Source organism: Etheostoma spectabile, chromosome 4, assembly GCF_008692095.1.
Source record: "Etheostoma spectabile isolate EspeVRDwgs_2016 chromosome 4, UIUC_Espe_1.0, whole genome shotgun sequence".
Taxonomy (NCBI): Eukaryota; Metazoa; Chordata; class Actinopteri; order Perciformes; family Percidae; genus Etheostoma; species Etheostoma spectabile.
In genome coordinates, this window is record NC_045736.1 from 18,272,413 (window position 1) to 18,291,811 (window position 19,399).

The 19,399-nt window shown below is 40.6% G+C and overlaps 3 protein-coding genes across 5 annotated transcripts; 2 read left to right on the forward strand and 1 right to left on the reverse strand.

Annotated features, from left to right (window-relative positions):
- Positions 1–356: 356 nt before the first annotated feature.
- On the reverse strand, positions 357–4,798 carry zc3h10 (zinc finger CCCH-type containing 10). 3 transcript variants are annotated; one of them, XM_032514000.1, is made up of 3 exons: positions 4,529–4,798; positions 2,851–4,060; positions 357–1,292 (listed from the first exon to the last, which is right to left on the reverse strand). In XM_032514000.1, the coding sequence occupies exons 2-3, from the start codon at positions 3,997–3,999 to the stop codon at positions 780–782; spliced, it is 1,662 nt and encodes a 553-aa protein (XP_032369891.1). In that variant the 5' UTR covers positions 4,000–4,060; positions 4,529–4,798; the 3' UTR covers positions 357–779. The 3 variants fall into 3 exon arrangements, with proteins under 3 accessions (XP_032369891.1, XP_032369893.1, XP_032369894.1); XM_032514002.1 differs by having other exon boundaries at positions 2,851–4,140; positions 4,529–4,755; XM_032514003.1 differs by having other exon boundaries at positions 4,635–4,736.
- Positions 4,799–5,179: 381 nt separating this feature from the next.
- LOC116688167 (dnaJ homolog subfamily B member 9) lies at positions 5,180–6,898 on the forward strand. Its single transcript, XM_032514004.1, has 3 exons — positions 5,180–5,253; positions 5,513–5,787; positions 6,547–6,898. Exons 2-3 carry the CDS (start codon positions 5,550–5,552, stop codon positions 6,843–6,845), a joined length of 537 nt encoding a protein of 178 aa, XP_032369895.1. The 5' UTR covers positions 5,180–5,253; positions 5,513–5,549; the 3' UTR covers positions 6,846–6,898.
- Positions 6,899–7,385: 487 nt separating this feature from the next.
- si:dkey-28n18.9 (sorting nexin-6) lies at positions 7,386–12,121 on the forward strand. Its single transcript, XM_032513040.1, has 10 exons — positions 7,386–7,391; positions 10,162–10,245; positions 10,331–10,405; positions 10,509–10,539; positions 10,745–10,832; positions 10,950–10,989; positions 11,074–11,160; positions 11,306–11,395; positions 11,602–11,667; positions 11,791–12,121. The coding sequence occupies exons 1-10, from the start codon at positions 7,386–7,388 to the stop codon at positions 11,926–11,928; spliced, it is 705 nt and encodes a 234-aa protein (XP_032368931.1). The 3' UTR covers positions 11,929–12,121.
- Positions 12,122–19,399: the final 7,278 nt, after the last annotated feature.

Below are 19,399 nucleotides of genomic sequence, written 5' to 3' on the forward strand. Positions count from 1 at the left end.
CACTTTACGCTTGTATACGACGCAGTTTGCATGCACCAGGAGGAGAGATGCTGTCTCGACGGTGCTTTAAAAAACGGGTGGATGTCCATTCTTTAAATACTTAGCTTAGGCCTCCACTACATTCCTGATACCAAGGTACACGACCTACACAGATCTGTGGCTGTTAAAGAAGCAGAGGGTATTATATTCAACTTGTCACAATGTGACTCCACCAAACAACTCTAGCTATATGTAAACATGAGCATTTGTCACAAGAAACTGTCTCTCTCTGCATGACTTATTTACCTTACCTGTGTGAACTAAGTATAAAAAAAGAATTGTGCACTGGAGTAACAAAGTAACAGACAACATAATAGTCATTGTTGAGTGGCTGTTATTATTTCTTTTTCTTGTCAATGTGCAAAGTACCAAAGTTAATTTACACCAGAGCAATCCACAACAATATAAACAACCAGCTTCCAAAGTCTTCAAGGTCGACACAAGAGTGTTGTGGATATGGTACATATTTTCAGTTTGTTGCCATTTTGTTGCCTGTGTTTGAAAAGATCTCTTTGGTACACAAACTGATCACAGGTCAGACAGTCTGTATGAAAAATGTCTTTGTAATGTTGCCACAGAACACAGCGTGAGGGTCTTTATCCTGCCCTCTGGTGGAGAAGTACAAGTGTCTTTACTTCACTGTTCCATCATCAGTTGAATCTAGATTTTCTATGTTACAAAAACACAGTTAATGATGCTATAGTCTGACATGTGGGTACTACAATCCATCAGTCAATTAGTTAGTGAGGTAGAGTGGTAATCCTCATGCTTTGACTCGCAATAGGGTACGACACCATTGGGGTAGTGGCGTGACTCATGGTGATGCCAGGCAGAGGCTGCGTCATGGACACTGCCACTGGTGCCACAGATACAGCCACAGGTGCCATAGAAACAGAAGGAGCCATCCCTTGGGCAATGGTCTGTGCAAGGGCAGCTGAGAGGGGGGTGATCTCAGGGTTTAGGTGAGGCGGAGGGGCTGAAGGTGGTGCACTATTACTCTGTGGTGCCGAAGGGGCACCGGTAGAAGCCACCAGGTCTTGCTGGGTGACAGGCCGAGGCTGCAGTCCAGCGCTGCTCAGGGTGGTGTGAGTCTGGGCGATGCTATGATTGTAGGAACTTATTGCACCCACAGGGGGCACCAGACTCTGCTCAGTGGGTGCAGGAGTGGAAGACAGCGTCATTACCTTGGCCTGGCTACGGAACTGGGCGTTCTGCTCCAGAAGAACCTCATTTGTGGCTATGAGATTTGAAACCTGAGAAACACATGAGACATGGGTTAAAAAAGGACTGGGCTACATAAAAGTCCATTGTAAAAACTTCATTTCATTTCTTGTAAAAATTATATTTACTCTTCACAAAGTGTGCCTGTGTCTTATGATGCAGAATGTCTTTTCTTTTTTAAATGTAACCAAAATATATTCATTAGGGTTTTAGTCATATGACTGTAATGAAAAAAACACTTTCAAGGCAGCTGCTCCTTGGATTTAAAACAGCTCTGACATATCTGTGCTTGTTTAGGGTCCTTAGTGCATTCATTACAGCATTTAATCTATCATACTGCCAACTCTTATGATTACTTTCAAACTGCTAATTTACTTTGATTTATCTGTGATACCAACTTACCTCCAGTCCAAAAAAAAAAAAAAAAAAAACTTAGTCCATACATATATATATATATATATACACACACATATACCTTCCAAGCACAGTCTGTAAACCAAATGTCAACAAAAAAAAAGTAGTTCCGCCACCCAAATACAAGTTTAGAAGCTGCTGTAATAATGAAAAAAGAAAATTTCCCAAACCCAAGGTCATGTCTGCACATAGCTTATTTTGGCCTATCTACAGTCCAAAAGCCAAAGCTATTTAGTTAACTATCATATAAGACAAAGAAAGCAGAAAAAAACTCAAATTTGAGTGTCTGGAACCATATTTTTTACTTGGAAAAATGAATTAATGATAATCGTTTAGCAAAATAGTTTCTGTTCAATCAATTGACTAATTGTTTCAGAAATACTTCAAACATCCAGCCCTAAAAGCAAGATGTAGTTCAGTTGGCTTTTCCATTTCATCCATGCAAGATGTTGATATGCTGGTCTTCAGATGCTCTGGTAACTTTAGATGAGAAGTCTTGTGTTGGATGACAATGATTTGCTTTGTTAAAATCTCCACTGTACAGCCCTCAAGGAATATTCAATTGCCTGTTATCCGGCAGTCAAATATAAAACAACTTAACTGAAGTCTGTGTGACTAAAGTTGAATTTGACTTTTACAAGACACTATCATGTGAAAGGACCATATTAATTAATTTAGTTCAGGAAGCATACAAACTATGTTACATTTGACAATATAATGCAATCTGATACAACAACATACAACAGATTCTATCTTGAGCTTATAAAATTTAATTATTTGTTTAAAGCAATAGTGCGTAGCTTCTGCTACCCCCCATTCAGAATTCTAAGTAATGACAACAAAACTCGTGGTGGTCCACGTGAAACAAGCCTTCTGTGACTGTGCTCAGTGCTTTAAGCCCTAAAGCTTTAAGACTTTAACACATTGTATTTTACTGCATTATAATGTCAAAAGGTGGCTGTCATTTTGCACGCCATTATACCTGTTATTAGTTTGGTTTTTTTAAACAATATTGCATGATAAATACAAAAATGTTTAAATTTAACTGATACAACTCCTATTCATGTGGGAAACAACCTAACAGTTCTAAAAAAAAAGAAAGATGTTTAGGTCTAAACATTTTGATTTAAGTTTCAAATAGTTTTTTTTTTTTTTTAACAAATCGCTCATTCTAACCTGCTTCTTCAACTCTTCTACTCTCCTCCTCAGCAGGGAGTTCTCTTCCTCCAGGAACCTGTACTCCAGAGGACGGGGTGGCAAGGACGCTTGTAATCCCAACTCATAGTGCGCACCCCCACTGACATCTGCCAGGCGCAGCCCCTCTAACCGCCGTCTCTTCAACTGTAGAGCAGTGTGGTCCATAGAGGCCTCCAGGGAGCTCGCATCATACAGCCCACTTTCAAGCAGAGGGTCATATACTGAGCATGAGCTCCTGTCATAACGCCGTTGCCCTGTAGAACTTACGGACAGACAAGTGCTCATCCCACCTCCACCTACCCCCCCAACTCCTGTGATACCTGGATCTCTGCAACCACCCAGGCTGGGGCAACCCATCCCCATCCCCATCATAATACTTCCACCTCCACCTCCGACAAGTCCTTGCATTCCTCCACAGGCACTTCCTCCTCCAACACCTATCCCTCCCCCAGCATTCACCATTCCACTGGCACCTGGCCCTATAACACCACCCACTCCAACCCTGGATGGCTCATATTCAAAGTCTTTTTTCACATGGCGAAATTTACACTTATTGCCCCTCTGACACTCTCCCTTCAGGAAGTCTCTGCAGATAGGGACTTCACCGCGGCTATGTGGGAGATCCATGGGGGACAGACCCAGTCGTGCTGCCACTTTCCCTCTTAGTCTGAGGGGTAGCTCTCCTGTTTTCTTGTAATAATCCTCATCTTCTTTAGATCCATGGACAAAGCGGCAGTTGGAGCGACTACACTCCTTGTTCTGGTGGTCATGGCAGAAAATGAATTCATTCTTTTGCACTCCCAAATCTGGCACCTCATTGAAGTCTGGGTGTCTAAAGCGGCAGCGCTTTCCTCTCTTGCAGACATTGCGAATGAAATCCCTGCAGACACCGCCCAACTCCAGTCCTACACCTTGCCCCCCACCTCCACCGTTCCCACAACTGTTTCCATTTCCGAGCGCCCCTCCTCCCCCCATGCTCCCAGAGCCGTTGCCTCCAAGACTTCCTCCTGACCCCCCTCTGCCCTCCGCAGAGCTTCCTGCCAAACCAGACCCAGGTCCTCCTTCTTCACCCAGACTACCACCACTTCCACCGCCACCTGACAGGTAGGAGCTATCCCGGTCAGGCATGGCGCTTGGCCCAGCTCGAGGAGAAAACAGCACTCATGTGTATGAGGGGGGCGGACGTGACCTGCCAAACATTCACATATACAGGTAATGAAGTCATGAATAGCTTTTTCCTTGGTGTACTGCAATTGTCTATACAAAGATCTGCAAGACAAAAACATAAACCCAAGTTAAGCTTTAGAAGTACAAGAGAATATGGATATGAAAGATCCTGGAAGGGAATGTTACTGTTATGGTCAAACGTGATATGGCTAGGGAGGAAATGACAAAACCTGGTAAACGTAGCACTGCTGTTGTTGTTGTTATTGTCGTCACTGGAGAATGACCAGCAGCCAGCGAGACTAGCTAGTGCTTTGGTAAAATAACGAAATGTTACATGATGTGAAGCTAAATTGAAGGGTAGCTGTCGGCAAATAAAGCACACTCTGTTGCATCATGTACCTGAATAAGTAGCGTTAAACCTACCCATGTTAGGCTATATCAGCTAGCAAACGTTATCTAGCTAATTGGCTAAATGCTAATGTGGTCTTACCAAATAGAAACCCAGAAGAAGCAGGATCCAGATTGTTCCCGAGGGATTCCCACGCTTGAAAGCCCTGGTCTGATTCAGTGAAATGTATACATCTATTTCTACTTAAAACAGCAACCAGGCATGTGTTACTTTTGACAATTCCTCGAGGCCCCAGGTCTGTTGTTTACCACATTTCGTGATGCATACTTCCCTACCAACGATGAAGACAATCCTCTTCTTCTGTAAGGTTTAGCGGCAGTTGGTATCCACACAGTTGCATTACTGCCTCCTACAGGCTCTCCCTCAGCTGTCTTTCTAGTCCAGTCACTCTTAAAAACAATTTGTAACACTTTCATTTCTTGGCCACTATCTCCACTGTCTCCACACTCTTAATATACTTATATGTAATCTCCTGTAGCCTAATTGGTTCACCATTTTTTCCTTTCCTGTGTAAATGTTCTGCATTCACAACAATGCTGTTTCAGCCTTCTGGCACAAATCACAAAGTCACGTTGTTTTTTTATCCTATAATGAAAAGTGTACTGTTGTTGCCAATTCTCAGCCTGCGTTTACTATTCCCATTTTAGATTCAGGTTCTTCTTCTCCTGTGTTTTGTGCTTTTCTGTCCTCTAGTGGCAATAATGTTAAATTGCAATGTACATTTTTTTTTAACCAGGAATTTATTAATACGCGGTTTAAAAGTGTAACAGAATACAGTATGGAGGCAATCCAATCGCTAAACGACGGTGAGCTAATTTAGAAATAACAGATGTGGCAGAGGTTACATTTCATTTGATACACTTTTACCACCGCGTTGTGTCTCTCGGCTCAATGGGCGTTAAAAGTCTCGAAACTGTCAGTTGAGTCAAAGTAAACTATTCTGTTCCTCGGGTTGAACAGAGTAGCATACCTACAGGCCTGCTGAGTGCTGACGTGTAGACTACATGTGATCCATGAGCTGTCAAACCGCAAGCTTTATTTCCAGATAACTTCTCTGTGTAATAGTTGTCTAAGTTCCTCATCTGCGCTCAGAGACGCCAGCATGGCAGTGCAAAGTGTTTTCCACTGCATGCATGCCTGCGTGGTCCTACTGCTCTGCTTATCTACAGCCCTGCCTGCTGCCTCAGAGTCGATCAGAAATTACTATGATACTCTCAATGTTGAGCCAGCAGCAACGGACAGCCAGGTAAAGAAGGCTTTCCGCAAACTGGCCGTAAAATACCACCCAGATAAGAACAAAAGCGCCGATGCAGAGAAGACTTTCAGAGAAATAGCAGAAGGTAAATCATGCGAGCAACACACTTAACCTTTTTATATAGCCTACATTGTATGTAGTTTACACAAGCTAAATTAACCTATCACTTTCAAAAGATTAGTTATTTAGTTATTTATTCTTTTAATAGGCTTCATAAATACAGCCAGTTTGCTTTTTAAAGCAGACACAGCTGGTTGGCTACTGATGCAGTTTATATTAACAGCCCTTCAATAAATCCAACTTTCATGAAGGATATACAATTTTTGTTGTTGTTTTGGAGGCAGTAGTTTATAGTGCTGTTGATCTGTAAAGTGCATTATACAGAGAGTGTTTCTAATATTGTGTCTACCCTTGTTAACATAATTGGGGTGGAAATATGAATGACACTGTATCCAGTAAATGCAATAGTTTTTTTTTAGATAATGACAGTAGATAGACAGGAAAGGTTGGAGAGAGATGGAGAGGACACGCAGCAAAGGGCTGCAGGTCAGACTCGAACCCAGGACGCTGCAAAAAATTCAGCCTACATAGGGCGCACGCTCTTACAGGGTGAGCTAGAAGTCACCACAGGCTACAGCCTCTGAAAATAACTGTAAAGTTGAATAAACATCTCTCTAAAGGTTTCAAGAAAAACTGAAAAGTATACTTTCATGAAGTTATTGCAGGACTGTCTTACCTAGCTAGGTTTACCTAATGAACTTGTACATAAGTGTTTATTGCTCTAGCTCAACCAAAAGTAAAATTAATATTAGTATAATATATTAATAGTTTGCTCCTCCCCTAGCCTACATGGTGCTCTCCAACAAGGAGAAAAGGAAGTTATATGACAGTGTGGGCCATGATGCTTTCCTAAAAAACAAGGCGTCTGCAGATGAACATGCTGAGACAAGCTCCCACTTCGGTTTTGAAGACTTCTTCCATGTCTTCGATGATAGTCCCTTTGTGGAGGAGTCATACTTCCACTGGAGCTTTCATCAGGATGGGGAGGATGAGAATGGTCCATATGAACATTACTCTTTTGAAGGACCTGGTTTCAGCTTTTATTTTGACAAAGACGATGAAAATGAAGAAAACTACTACTAGCTACTAGATATCCAGTATATTTGTCCTGTATGACTGCTTTAATTTTCTGTCTTTTATTGATAATAAAGTCTCCATATTGAATTGTTATGTCAGTGTCAGTGTATGTATTCAGTGTGTAGAACTTCCGCTAGCTGTGTGTGTTCTGCCTCTTTTATGGGATAGCTTGTAAGTTCAATGGTTGTTTACAGATTTGTGAGGTTGTAAGGTTGACAGCTGGGGAAACTGATTGGACCGTTATGCCACTTTTTCTGTGTGGGTGTGTCGAAAGGTCCTGCGTTACTGACTAACACACCATTTAGTCTTTTTTTCCCTTGAGCCAGCACTTTAGATCTGGCATTGTTTTACTCCATTTCTTACAGGATCAGTGTGCACTTTGACCTAAAAGGATATCCTGTGCCTTCTCAGCAGTTGATCGCTTTAAAGCCAACACAAAAAGATCTCTACAGCTTTATACACTTTTATCGAGATAAACAGAGATTTACAGAAGCATTACAAAGCTGATAAAAGACGGACTGGAATCATCAACTTACAAACTTGACAATGATGGTAAGTATGCCTGAAAAGGATCTTTATGACAACCTCTGAGTGTCATGTGATTTTTACTCCATGGAGACATCCACATATACAGTCTGGGCTAAATTGAGTTTTAAACAACAACCTTTAAATTTAGCGTGCATACTAATGTTGAATTGCTTTTTTTAATCTATGCTCCAAACTTATGGAATACCCTACCAAGAGCTATAAGAGATGCAGGTTCTGTGAACATTTTAAACTGACAGCTGAATACCTATTTATTTAAATTGGCTTTTAATTAATGTCACTTATTTTTCTTTTTTTAACCAATCATTATAATGTTTTTATTATTGTTAATGGTCTCTTTTTTTCTTACCTTCACATATAATTTTTATCATCTGTCTTTCATTGTCTAATTGTATTGTCTATTGCGTTGTAATCTGTTGCATTTTTATCTATTTTTTATCAGGAAGAAATTTGGAGCCACATACTCTCTATTTTTATTTTTAATAATTTTGGAATTAATTTGGGTTTTGTATTGAAAAAATTGCTAGAAAAATGTTTAAATAAGGAAGAAAAAACAAAGGGAAACACTATTTGGAGGAAGTTTGGGTCAAAAACCAAGGGCACAGAGGCGTTGAAAGGGGGCCCTTAACTTCCCTTTCCTTTGTTCCCAAAGGTGAGAAAAAAAATTCTTTTTACTTTTTATTTATGGAAGTAACGTTACATCAAAGATGCAAAAAACCCAGTTGTTTTTTTTAAAAATATGGAAATTGAAAAACAGTCTGCTCGAAACCCTGTTGTCCCCCTTTCGTCTGTACCACTGTCTGGGACGGGGGGAGTCCCATGTGGGGGGGCCCCTATGTAAATTTTGAATGGTGAGCAGAAAACCTTTTTTCCTCAGGGGGGATGGCCCGGGATACAGGGATAAAGGGGCGTACTTTATTTCATCTGCGACAATCCCTTATTTTGTTGAAAACCCTTATGCAAATTTTTTCGAAAAGCCCAAGATTATTTTCTGGAATATCATATGCTCAGCCGAAAGACCCAAACCCAAAAGTGGATTCTGGGGAGCTGTTAAAAAACTTTTTTTTGTGTGCATGCTCCCTCTATTTTACTTTTTTTTTTTTTTAACGCCTTTTGAGCTTCCCCTTTTGTGAATCTGTGTGCTCTGAACTGGAAAAAACCGCGATTGTAGTTAAAATGAAGGGGTTTAAACAGGGTTTGTATGTTTTCCTGTAAACAAGTGTTTTTGAAAACTGAGAAGATCAAACCCAAAATGTTTATTTTTTCAAGCTAAACCACTGGGCCCCTTTGTTTTTTTTAAAATTTATTCCCCCCTTTCATTTTTTAAATTTCCCCCTTTTCTTTGTAGTCGGAAAACGGATTTTAGTGCTCCCCGGTCCAGTGCGGGTGAAAATGAAGTAGTAGTTTGGGGGTCTGTTTGGCTTTTTTTTTTTTTTTCAAGACAATTCCTCCCAAAGTTATTTTTGGGTTGTTTTATAGGGCTTTTTCTCCCAGAAATTTTTGTGTGGGGCTGAGGTTGTTTGTTCAGGTATTCCCAACCACATGTGTTTCTATGTGACCCCGGGCAATTTGGGTGCATATTGAAAACCCCAAGCCCCGGTGCTTTTAAAAAAAAAAAATTAAACCTTATTGTGTTCCTCCCCCCAAGAAAAGGGGCTATATATTTAAAATTAAAATTTTTGGGGGAAACACAATTGTACTTTTTTTGGCTTCAATTTTTCCTCCTCTTCCGAAAAGGCTCGGGTGAATGCACCCCAATTTATGAAACAGCTTGGTGATACATCTGAACCACCTCCTTTAAAAAAAATAAACTAGATTTAAAGTAAATTACCAACATTTCCCCATTCGTATTGTCTTTTTTCCCCTTGTGAGGTCAGGTGTGAGATGATAAAAATTTTGGGGTTTTCCTGCAGTTTCCTTGGGTTTAGGGGGGCAGCCTATGTAAAGCTGGAAACCCTTTCCCTCCGGAGATTGCTGCAACCGCTCTCAGCAGAAAAAAAGCTGTAGGATTTTCTGACTAGCTCAGGGGGAAGGGACACAAAAAAACCCCCTTTTTTAAACCCCTCTTTTTAACGGGGCATTAACGTCGCAAAAGGGAGCAATGGGATACTTTTTTATGAGAGAGGCGGATAATAAAAGGTTCAACTTTCACTGAAATGGTTTCAGAAGAGGAAATGGAGCAAATCACATGACAAATTATACCCTCCAAATACATGGAGGACTTGAAGGCGAGGTTCTACCTCTAGCCTCAAACTAATGGTTCATTCAGATGGATCTTGTCAACTTATGGTATGAAGCTGTGAGTTTCATACCAGGAAGTTGCCCTGTGAATATCCAACATACTGGTCAACAGTGGTAACAATAAACAGTTGATCGCTAAAATTATAATTTCTTGTGTGTAAATAATTATAAATATTCCTCTTGTCAGAGTGTACAAGGGAGTATTGCTGCATGTAGCATATGCACAGTTTTGATGAGAAACTGTATTAAGAGTAAATCACACACACACACTCACACACACATATACACTCACACTGAGTAAAGCTGCCTGAGTTCTGTCAGTGTTGGACGTGTCTCCGATCCTGCTGATAATACAGTAAGTTCTTTTCTGTCTGACTGAGTTTCATCAAGTCTGGAATGCTATGTATTGAGCATAAGCAGCTTTTATTGTGGATCTGGGTTTTTTTTTCCACTCATGTTGGGAAGATGTATATTCTATGCTTGAACAGTATTAACTTTGAAAAATGTCCATGCTTAGTTGTGTCCTTGTGTCTAGCCTCCAGGCAGACAGAGAGTTAGGAAAAACATTTTCAACCGGCTAAGTCAAGCAGTAGAAGAGAAGAGGAAAGAAGGCCATAAGGTACACAACTAGGACTCATACAAACACTACTTACAGCCTCTAGACCAGTATGTCCGGTTTTATACCATAATGTCTGTGTCTGCAGGATGTGGATGAGTTCTTCCAAACTGAACGTGATCATAACCTTGTTCTTACCAGCTGTGCCAAGACTGCAGCTGAGGTGAGCCAATCACCTGTGTGTTTGTCCTCTTCCCTTTCTTCTTCTCTCACACAACCAGACACACTTTCCAGTGTGATTTTTGAACTTTTTTTTTTCCTTGCAGAGATTCCTGGATGTGGTGCAAACTGAGCAAAGTAAGCCACCTTTATCTCAAGTTTGATAGGAAAGACACAATGTGCTCATCAGTTGGTGTTATTTAGGATTTGTTTGTGTACAGATTCAACAGTCGGAATCCATAGGAGGATATTTAATGTATTAGTGTTTATCCACATTACTGTGCAAATTCTATCTGCCCCAAGTCTGATGTCAGTGTGTGTTCCATGTTGAATTTGTTTACAGAAATAGCAGTGGCCTGTGGCCACTTCTCAGCTGCTCTTCACCTCTGTGTGGAATCAGGGGAAGACTCTGACAAACAGGCTTTCTCTATGTGAGACAATAATAGCATCGGTCCCAGGCCAATGCCTCTAAACATTGCATACCATTTACGATAAATCAGCTTGATAAACAAAAAGTAGACAAGTTGACATCACTTTTTTTCTTGCAGGGCTTGTGTGAAATTATCAGAAGTCTTTGATTCTATGAAGGTTAGTTGTTGAACATATATAAACATAGCAATGCATCATTGCTTTGCCGAATACAATGCACATAATGCGCTTTTGTGTGGGCAGAAAAATATGACAAGTGTTGCTGAGAACAACGTGAGCACTCTTGGGCTAGGCCTGGACCTGGAGTCACGCTACCAGGAGGCAGAAAAGGTGTGTCTTCTAGTTCTAAAGTCCTTTTACATTCATCATATTGTCTCTCCATCTTCCTTGAATCCTGGCCTTCTATTGAAATATGACATGTCACAACCTCTGACTAACACTCCTGTGTGTAACACGATTATTATATCCATTGCAGGAGATGCTCTTTAGGAGAACCTGTAAACTAGTGGAGTTGGAGTCTGCCAGAAGGAATGCAGAGAAGGCCAAGCCTGTAAAGAAGGCTGCTGTGAGTGCCTGTACACATGTATCACAAGGACACACTGTTCAGGTCAGATGTGCATGCTTTCGTGTGACCAGCAGATGTCATTAACGTTCTGCTGACGTGATTCAGCAGTAGAGCATGGACCAGGAAAGCTGATGAGAGGATGTTAGATGCAAATATAATCTTCATTAAGAATATTATTATGATGACATGCTCCTCCTATTCATCAGATGGAGGAAGTGAAGAAAGCGGTGGAGACGGAGTTTGATCACCTTTCTGGAGTAGCTAAACAGGAGTAAAACATCAAATTTAAAACTGGATTCTCAGTTTCCACACAACTCACCCATCTACAGTATGTCATGTAACATCCTGTTGACATTCATGTATGTATTAACATGCATGTGATGTGTCTCTCCCAGATTGCATGGTTCCGGGGTGCGCGTGTGGAAGTGTTGCAGCAGGCTCTTGTTCAGTGGTGTGAAAAGCAGCTGCTTACAGCCAAAGAAAGTGCTGAGCAGTTCAACCAGCACCTGCAAGACTTAAGAGGGATGGCCTAGTGACCCATCTCTTAATCCTCAGTATATCTAAACATATCATGGGATAACCCAAACGTGTCCTTCACCCTGTTGTGCTGTATTCTGATGCTAGTGGATTCAATTAATATCAATAATATGTAATAATTTGTACACACATTTACTTTGCCTCATTCTTTCCCCTATCACACTCATACCAATAAAGCCCTTATAGAAACGATAGTTTTGATTTGTCAGCAATGGACTTGTCGTCTGGTGAGGCCATTGTGTGTGTGTGTTTTTTCTATACTACACTTATTGTGTAGAGAGTGTATTGTGCTGCTCTCTAGCCACCACATCAGCCAGGGTCACACAAAATAAAGTGTGATGAATTGATTCCCAAAGCACCTGCTTTGTGGGTGTGTGTGTGTGTGTGTGTGTGTGTGTGTGTGTGTGTGTGTGTGTGTGTGTGGTGTGGTGTGAGAGTGTGTGTGTGTGAGAGAGAACTCCTGGATCATTAATCAGTGGGTTTGACGGCCCTTGCAAGGACGTGGCAGCAAGGACACTGTGCTGGCTTTTTGTTTGGCTTTTGAAACTATTCTGGCTTTGTGAGTATCTGTTACAACCATTCTGTTATCCATGATTGTGTGAAACCTGTAGTGAGGTCTGGCACAAAACGACACACTTAACTCATTTCTGGATGACATAAGCATGTCATCCTCCTCTTCTCTGCCTGCTGCTGCAGGTCCATATCTCAGCACTGCTGCGCGCTTCATCTCATCTGTTCCAGCCTGTAAGCTCTCCGTTGGGTGAATGAGGAGGAGTGGTTCCCATTTGAGGGAATGAGTTAGAGAGAGATAGATGGCTGGTCTCATAAGTAAAGAGGTTGGAGAAGAGGTTTGGCTCATTTGACAATGAAGGAGTAGATGAAGGGCAATCATGCCATGGAGTGCCCACCCAAACAACAAATTAATGAATGGAATCTTTTATTATAGTCTTAGTTGAAATGAAAGGCTGCCTACTCTGGGCATTGGATGACACATTTTATCCTTGCCTCAGAACATTATGGAATATTTTATATCTGTATTCTCTACTTCATAACTACAGTCTTCCTCAGCCTCAGATCCCACAATGCTCACAAACCACAACAAAAAATATTTTATTTTTCACTGTATTTTACCCATTTAATTGGGGAAGGGACTATCTTGTCTACTTGATTTTGGTCTTAAAACAATGCACATGTATAGATTTTATACAGCCACACATGTTTATAAAGGCACTGCTAACATGCTGTTTACCATGTTGACCATCTTCATCAAATTTGAATGTAAAGTCATAAATTGAAATTTGAAAGTTTGACCTGCTGGTGGTGCTAAAGGAAAAGTCAGAGGATCATAGTCATAAAGGATTTATGGTCTGGGCACCATGAATGCATATACTGTATCTCATGGCAATGCATCAATCAGTTGTCATGATATTTTAGTCTGGACCAAAGTTGTGGACAGAGAGACTAATACATGCTAATACTATATTAGGCTTGACCTGTTTAAAAACTGCTTAAAATAACGATGACAGCTGCCTGAGCTTTTCACACTACAATTACATCCTATGCATACCTCCTAATTTTTTTGGAAAAGTTAATTTTATATTTGTATTAGATAACCTTCTATTCACTAAAACTGCAGTCTAGCTTTTTATACCGCAGTTTATGTTGTAGAGGTAGTAACAAAAAGACATTCATTCTCCTTATAGTGCCCACAGTTATTGATAATTAATCTAGCAATTTCACCATTTAGGTTTTGCACTTCATTTTTGGGGGGTTATTGGTTTTAATGAGCCACAGTAAAAGTTAAATGTAAGAAGTTTATGGACCCTTTTAATGATTCTGTGGTTTTACTTCTTTGTGTGAAGGCTTCTGTCTACCTGAGAAAAAGCTCTTTAGATACAAGCCTGTGAGGTGAGTGGGAAGATGAACTAAATGCATTATGCTGTACTTACAGGATAAGAAAAACAAATGGGAAACTCTAAATTCTATATACTGCAACATTTTCTCTCTGTTATTATCTGAAGCTGTGATTGTCCCATCCCTGCTGCTTCTAGCGGCATTATACCAGATGAATTTCACAACAGGGGAGCTACATGTCTGGTGCTTTAATTTTGGGGCAGCAGCAGCTAACTAGCACATGTGGTGAATACACACACACACCACACACACACACACACACACACACACACACACACACACACACACACACACACACACACCACACACACACACACACACACACACACTAATGAGAGCACTTCTGAACTGCTGAGAGCATAACCTAGATCAAGGACGGAGAGATCATGGCAATGCTCTGTGAGTGTGTGTGAGTGAGTGTGCATCCCATTGAAAACATGCACTTAGAAATGATTTGCTAAATTAGCTCATTATTGGTGGAAAGGCAGCAATCAGTACACTGCCCTATGGCCTGACAGAAACCGGCTTCTTGAGTGTGAAGTGAAGCCAGAAGCTTATTTGAATACACAGTGTGACAGAGGCCTTAGCCCAACGAAGACACACCACACCAGTTTGATGAGTACGACAGTACGTTAGATGAGTCAGGCCAAAGTGGACTTTAAAAAAAAATAATATCTGGTGTCCTTAGTCGTAAATCTGCACTGGTTGATTTGTACAGATGTCACACAAATTAAAGTGGGCATGTTTATCTTTACAAAAACAAATCAAGAATCAAGTAAGAAATTGTTGGAGAAAATAATGTATTGTGCATGCTCCTATGTCTTCATACTGTACTTTCATACTTATTCATTTACATAAACTGCAACATCTGTCCACAAAACGCTCAGTTGATTGCTGATAAATTTAAAGCAACTAATGATTCAAAAAGAAATTCAATATAGATTGGATATTGATGACAAATTAGTTCATTTTTAATAATTATAACTGTATGTGATGGTGGTAAAAGATCAGACATTCTGTCTTTTCTTTGTTGGGCTGCTTCACCCTTCAAATGTCCACATTGCTCTTCTACATCTTCACAGCCATCTTTGATATCTTTGAGAATCTCAGACTCCTGGGAAGCTGCAAGAACTACATTTGACTACAGAACGCTGAAATGAAAGTTTCTCCTTCCTTCCTTCCAATCAAGACTTGACATCCCCGCCAATTACTCGGGTCTTGAAATAAAAACTTAAAACTTTGAGTGCCTTAATCCTGTATTTGCTTGTTGCTTCTAAGGTCTGAGGCTCGACTTTGCTCTATTCCAAATTAGCGAGTGTGTTGGTGTTGAGTTGAGTCAACCCAAGGTTGCTGGCACCTCATTAAATCTAATTACTACCATACACAGATTGTGACTCATTAAAAGTGTGTTGGATGGAATGAGACAGGAGGAGAGGGAGAGAAAGAGACAAATGCCATAATGCAGATGCCATAACCATCTGTAGTTTATACAGCTTTATAAGTCACAGCACATTCTGCACACAGCACAAGGTGGATGCATAAAAGGTGAATGCTACAAAATAAAGCCTTTCAGCCCTCTAATCAGCCCTAATGGCAGCACTCCACCGATGATTTGGATAGTGGATATTGTATCAATTTTCTCCCCTTGCAGTGGATTTCAGCATTGCAAAGCATTAGACTTGCTAATTTACTCCATTTCTCTCTTCACTACTGAATGGAGCCATACATATTAATATTTTCACACTGGCTGCTGTCAAGGGATTGTGGTTGATGGCATGATAATGGTAATTAGGTTTGCAGAACTAATATCAGCAGCAAACCTCTGGACAGGGTGACATGCTGAGGTGATGACTTTCCTGCTATTCTTAATACAGAACAGTGTTCTATGAATGTAACACGGAAAACACTAACCGGGGACATGCGGCAGGGAGGAAAAACTCACAAAAATCAACTGATTTCAAGACATAATTATTTGTTGTTTTCACAATTAAATCCTCCAATTAAATTTTAAGGAAGACAACACATTATTTAATAAATATAAATAGTGGTCATGTTATGTCATGCAAAGGCACAGTACAGTGAATAACAACAAGTGCACAATTCAGAGTGCACACTCGCCCACACAGATACAAATGCACCCATTAGAGTAAAATCAATTGTTCATCAATCTTTCCACCACAGTTTTAACCAGAGTACCAGGAAGGGCGCATACAACCAGGATCTCCACTCCAGAGGTCATTCTGTCACATGTCTTAAACATGTGGCCCTTTTCATTCTCATCTCCAACAGCATAACTAGCACACTGTGTGCTGGATGGGATGACATGTGGTTACTACAAAATACTTTTGTTGTACCAACAGTTGTTCTTCATGACCACGGCAAAATGGCAAGGGTGAAAGATGTTGGCACATGGTACATTTTATGTTTCTCACAACTACAATGAAAGTTCTGTGTTTGGGAAAATCAGTGAGATATAAATAAAGCTCTGACCATATACAGAAGGTCAATCCCAGACGCAGCGGCCACGGGTTCAATTCCGACCTGTGACCCTTTGCAACATGTCATTCCCCCTTTCATGTCTCTGCTCTCATATACAAATAAAGGCCAAAAAATAATCTAAGAAAAAAAGTTTTCTGTTATTTTACTTGAACTGAAAATATGTGTTCAGTGATGGTCTTTGGTACTCTGCAGAATAAAAGGACACTTTTTTTGCGTAATTTGTTGTTTCTTTGATGACAACGTTTTCACCAGAGAAAGTCTTTTTTTAGTTTTTTTTACCCGACAGCTACTGTACTTTACTGAGCCCCTGGAGCTGCACAGGATTCACAGTTTTGTTCAAGGGCACCTCAGCGGGGTGATGCATGCTGCCAAAGGGGCTCAAACCAAGGCTTTCCACAGTAGTTGAAGGACAGACTTTCTGCTCACTATGCCACCTTGATATTCCAAACAACATACAACAAGGGCAAAGCAACCAGATGGAAAGTCGTCCCAGGCCGTGCAGCAACCAGAGGTTCAGCATCTGTTGCAGGGATGTATCCAAGCCCACTCCGGAGCTTAAGACAAGTCTCTCCTCACCTTTTCTGCTGCTGTTTCCTCTGACTCAATCTTGGCAAAGAGATACAGATGAGATCACGAATGCCCCCTGGACACTGCTATTAAATTTCACTTTGAGATAATGCATGCTACAGTCTCATTAAATGCCAGTCTGAGATAATACATGGTAAACTCCCATTATGGTTTGATTAGAAAACACGTGGCCTGCCGTCGTGCTGATTGTGTTTTTAATCAGATCCTTCCTGCTGCTGAGCAAACAAGAGCTAAGAGGAGAAAAAAAGACAAGCAAAACAAGCTGAGCAAGCAGAAACAATCTCTTCTCCCTCTAAGGACAATAGTGTAATTGTTGTGTATTGTTTTTGGCATAATGAAAGTATACAAGAGTGGATTTTAAAATGGAATTGTTTTTCAGATATTATTACTGTGTGACTGCAGAAATTAACACAAACCAATGTACAAACAGAAAGAAAGTTTCTCTTTTAAAAACATAAGCAAATCAAATATTTGTATCCTTTACACTCTTACAAGAGGCACGGTTTTAGTTCTCAGGTGCATTCTCCATTAGCGACATCACATTGATCATTTTACCGGTAAAGACATTGTTTTATATTCATCAATGGCTCATTTTGTACAATAGACACAGTAGTCTGTTGTTCCATGTAATATGACACAATACAAAACACTGTAATGTTATACAGATTATGGGAATGTTCTTTAAAACCATTTTCCAGGTTAGTGGGAGTGCATACCGCTCTAAACCATTATGAAAAACATAGCTAGTAATGTTAACTCACTCGTCATGTTAACTCACCGTTTTATTTTGTTGTTAAACTGTGTGTAAAATGACGGGTGACGTTAAATCACCGGTTTCAGCTAACCTCCCTACGGTACCGCCTATTTGCTGGATGGTTTCAAGGTAACAGTCAGTGGCTAACATTAGCAGATAAGCCCATTGGCAGCAACGTTATTGTTCATGGTTTGGCACAATGTTTCTGACCGTAGTGGTCATAGTGTCTGAAAGTGTGATGTGAGATGCTAAAAAGAAAAACTACACGCTGTTTTCACGTAGCGTTAATTTTTGATGTTCAAACATACTTAAAAAATTCTCTCAGTAGATCAAGATGCGTCATTTAATAGGGCAACTATTGTAGAGAGCACTAAGCACACGGAGAGAGCGGGAACAAAGTAGCTCAGTTTTAACAAGCGTTACCAGCCACGCTCCTGTTTTCTCGCCACCATTACATGCGTCTGTTGTGTATGTTTGTGACGTGTGTAAAACAGGTAGGACAGAATATGTACAGTACAGGTGGAAGAGGGGAAAGTAGTGGAGAGGTGGTCAGGACAGGCAAAGAGGGGAAAAGGATGAATTATAATTTAAACAGCAAAAGAAAAACACCTTTTCTGAAAGCAGAAAATGAAATGGACCATCTTTAAAGAATCCAGATCTTTCTTTTTAAGTGGCTGCGCTATTAATCAAAGGCAGAAAGCTGAGCGAATTATTCTCGGGGAGTGATAATGAATGATGAGCGAGATTGTGTCGAGTCTTGTCTGAATGGGCTTTCTCTGTGCCGAAAATAACCGTTCCTCCACTCAGAAAAAGCACTGGGGAAAACAAAAACAGTGGTTCTACACAAGCAGATTTGAAGTAGTTTGCCATCATTACTGCATCCGCAAGCAAAAGATGAATGATGAGTGATACTGTCAGTAACTGAGAATTGACATTGTCTTCCCTTTTGTATATTTACAGAAAATAAGGATAGTATCTTAACTTACAGTAAGTATTTAAGGCACGTTAGCTGAGATGGCATCGCTGGTCTGTCCGTTGGTTTACACTCTTGTCCAGACTGAAATATTCAATTCAATTTGATTTTATTTATAATATCAAGTCATTAGAGTTGTCTCAGGACACTTTACAGATAGAGTAGGTCTAGAACACACTCTATAATTTACAAACTCCCAAAAATTCCAGTAATTACCCCAAGAGCAAGCATTTAAATCAACAGTGGCGAGGAAAAATTTCTTTTAGAAACAGGGCATAGCAGGGCGTGGAGCAGGACCATTGGGATAGCTGCAACAATGGTTTAGGTGCCACCGTAATCCAAGGAAACCAAGTAAGTTAGTAACAAGCATTTCTGGGACAAAGATACACACAGATGGAAAGAGAGAGGAGAGAAAGCTCAGTGTGTCAATGGAAATCTCTTGGCACTCTAAAAGTATAACTACGGCATAACTGAGAGAGAAAGGTTAAGGAGAGGAGCCCAGTTGGGCTTGAACCCTCCCCTGCCGGATAGGGCTGCACTGGCCTGCCTAACTCTAGTTTGATGGTATTATTGATTATTTGGTAAATGAATCTGACAACTATGACAAGAAGCAGGTGGAGCAGGTCACTGCCTAACTGCAAGCTTTGATCAAAGAGGAAAGTTTACTCTTAAATGTGGTGACGGTGTCTGCCTCCCAACACAGACCGGAAGCTGGTTCCCCAGTAGAGGAGCCTGAAGG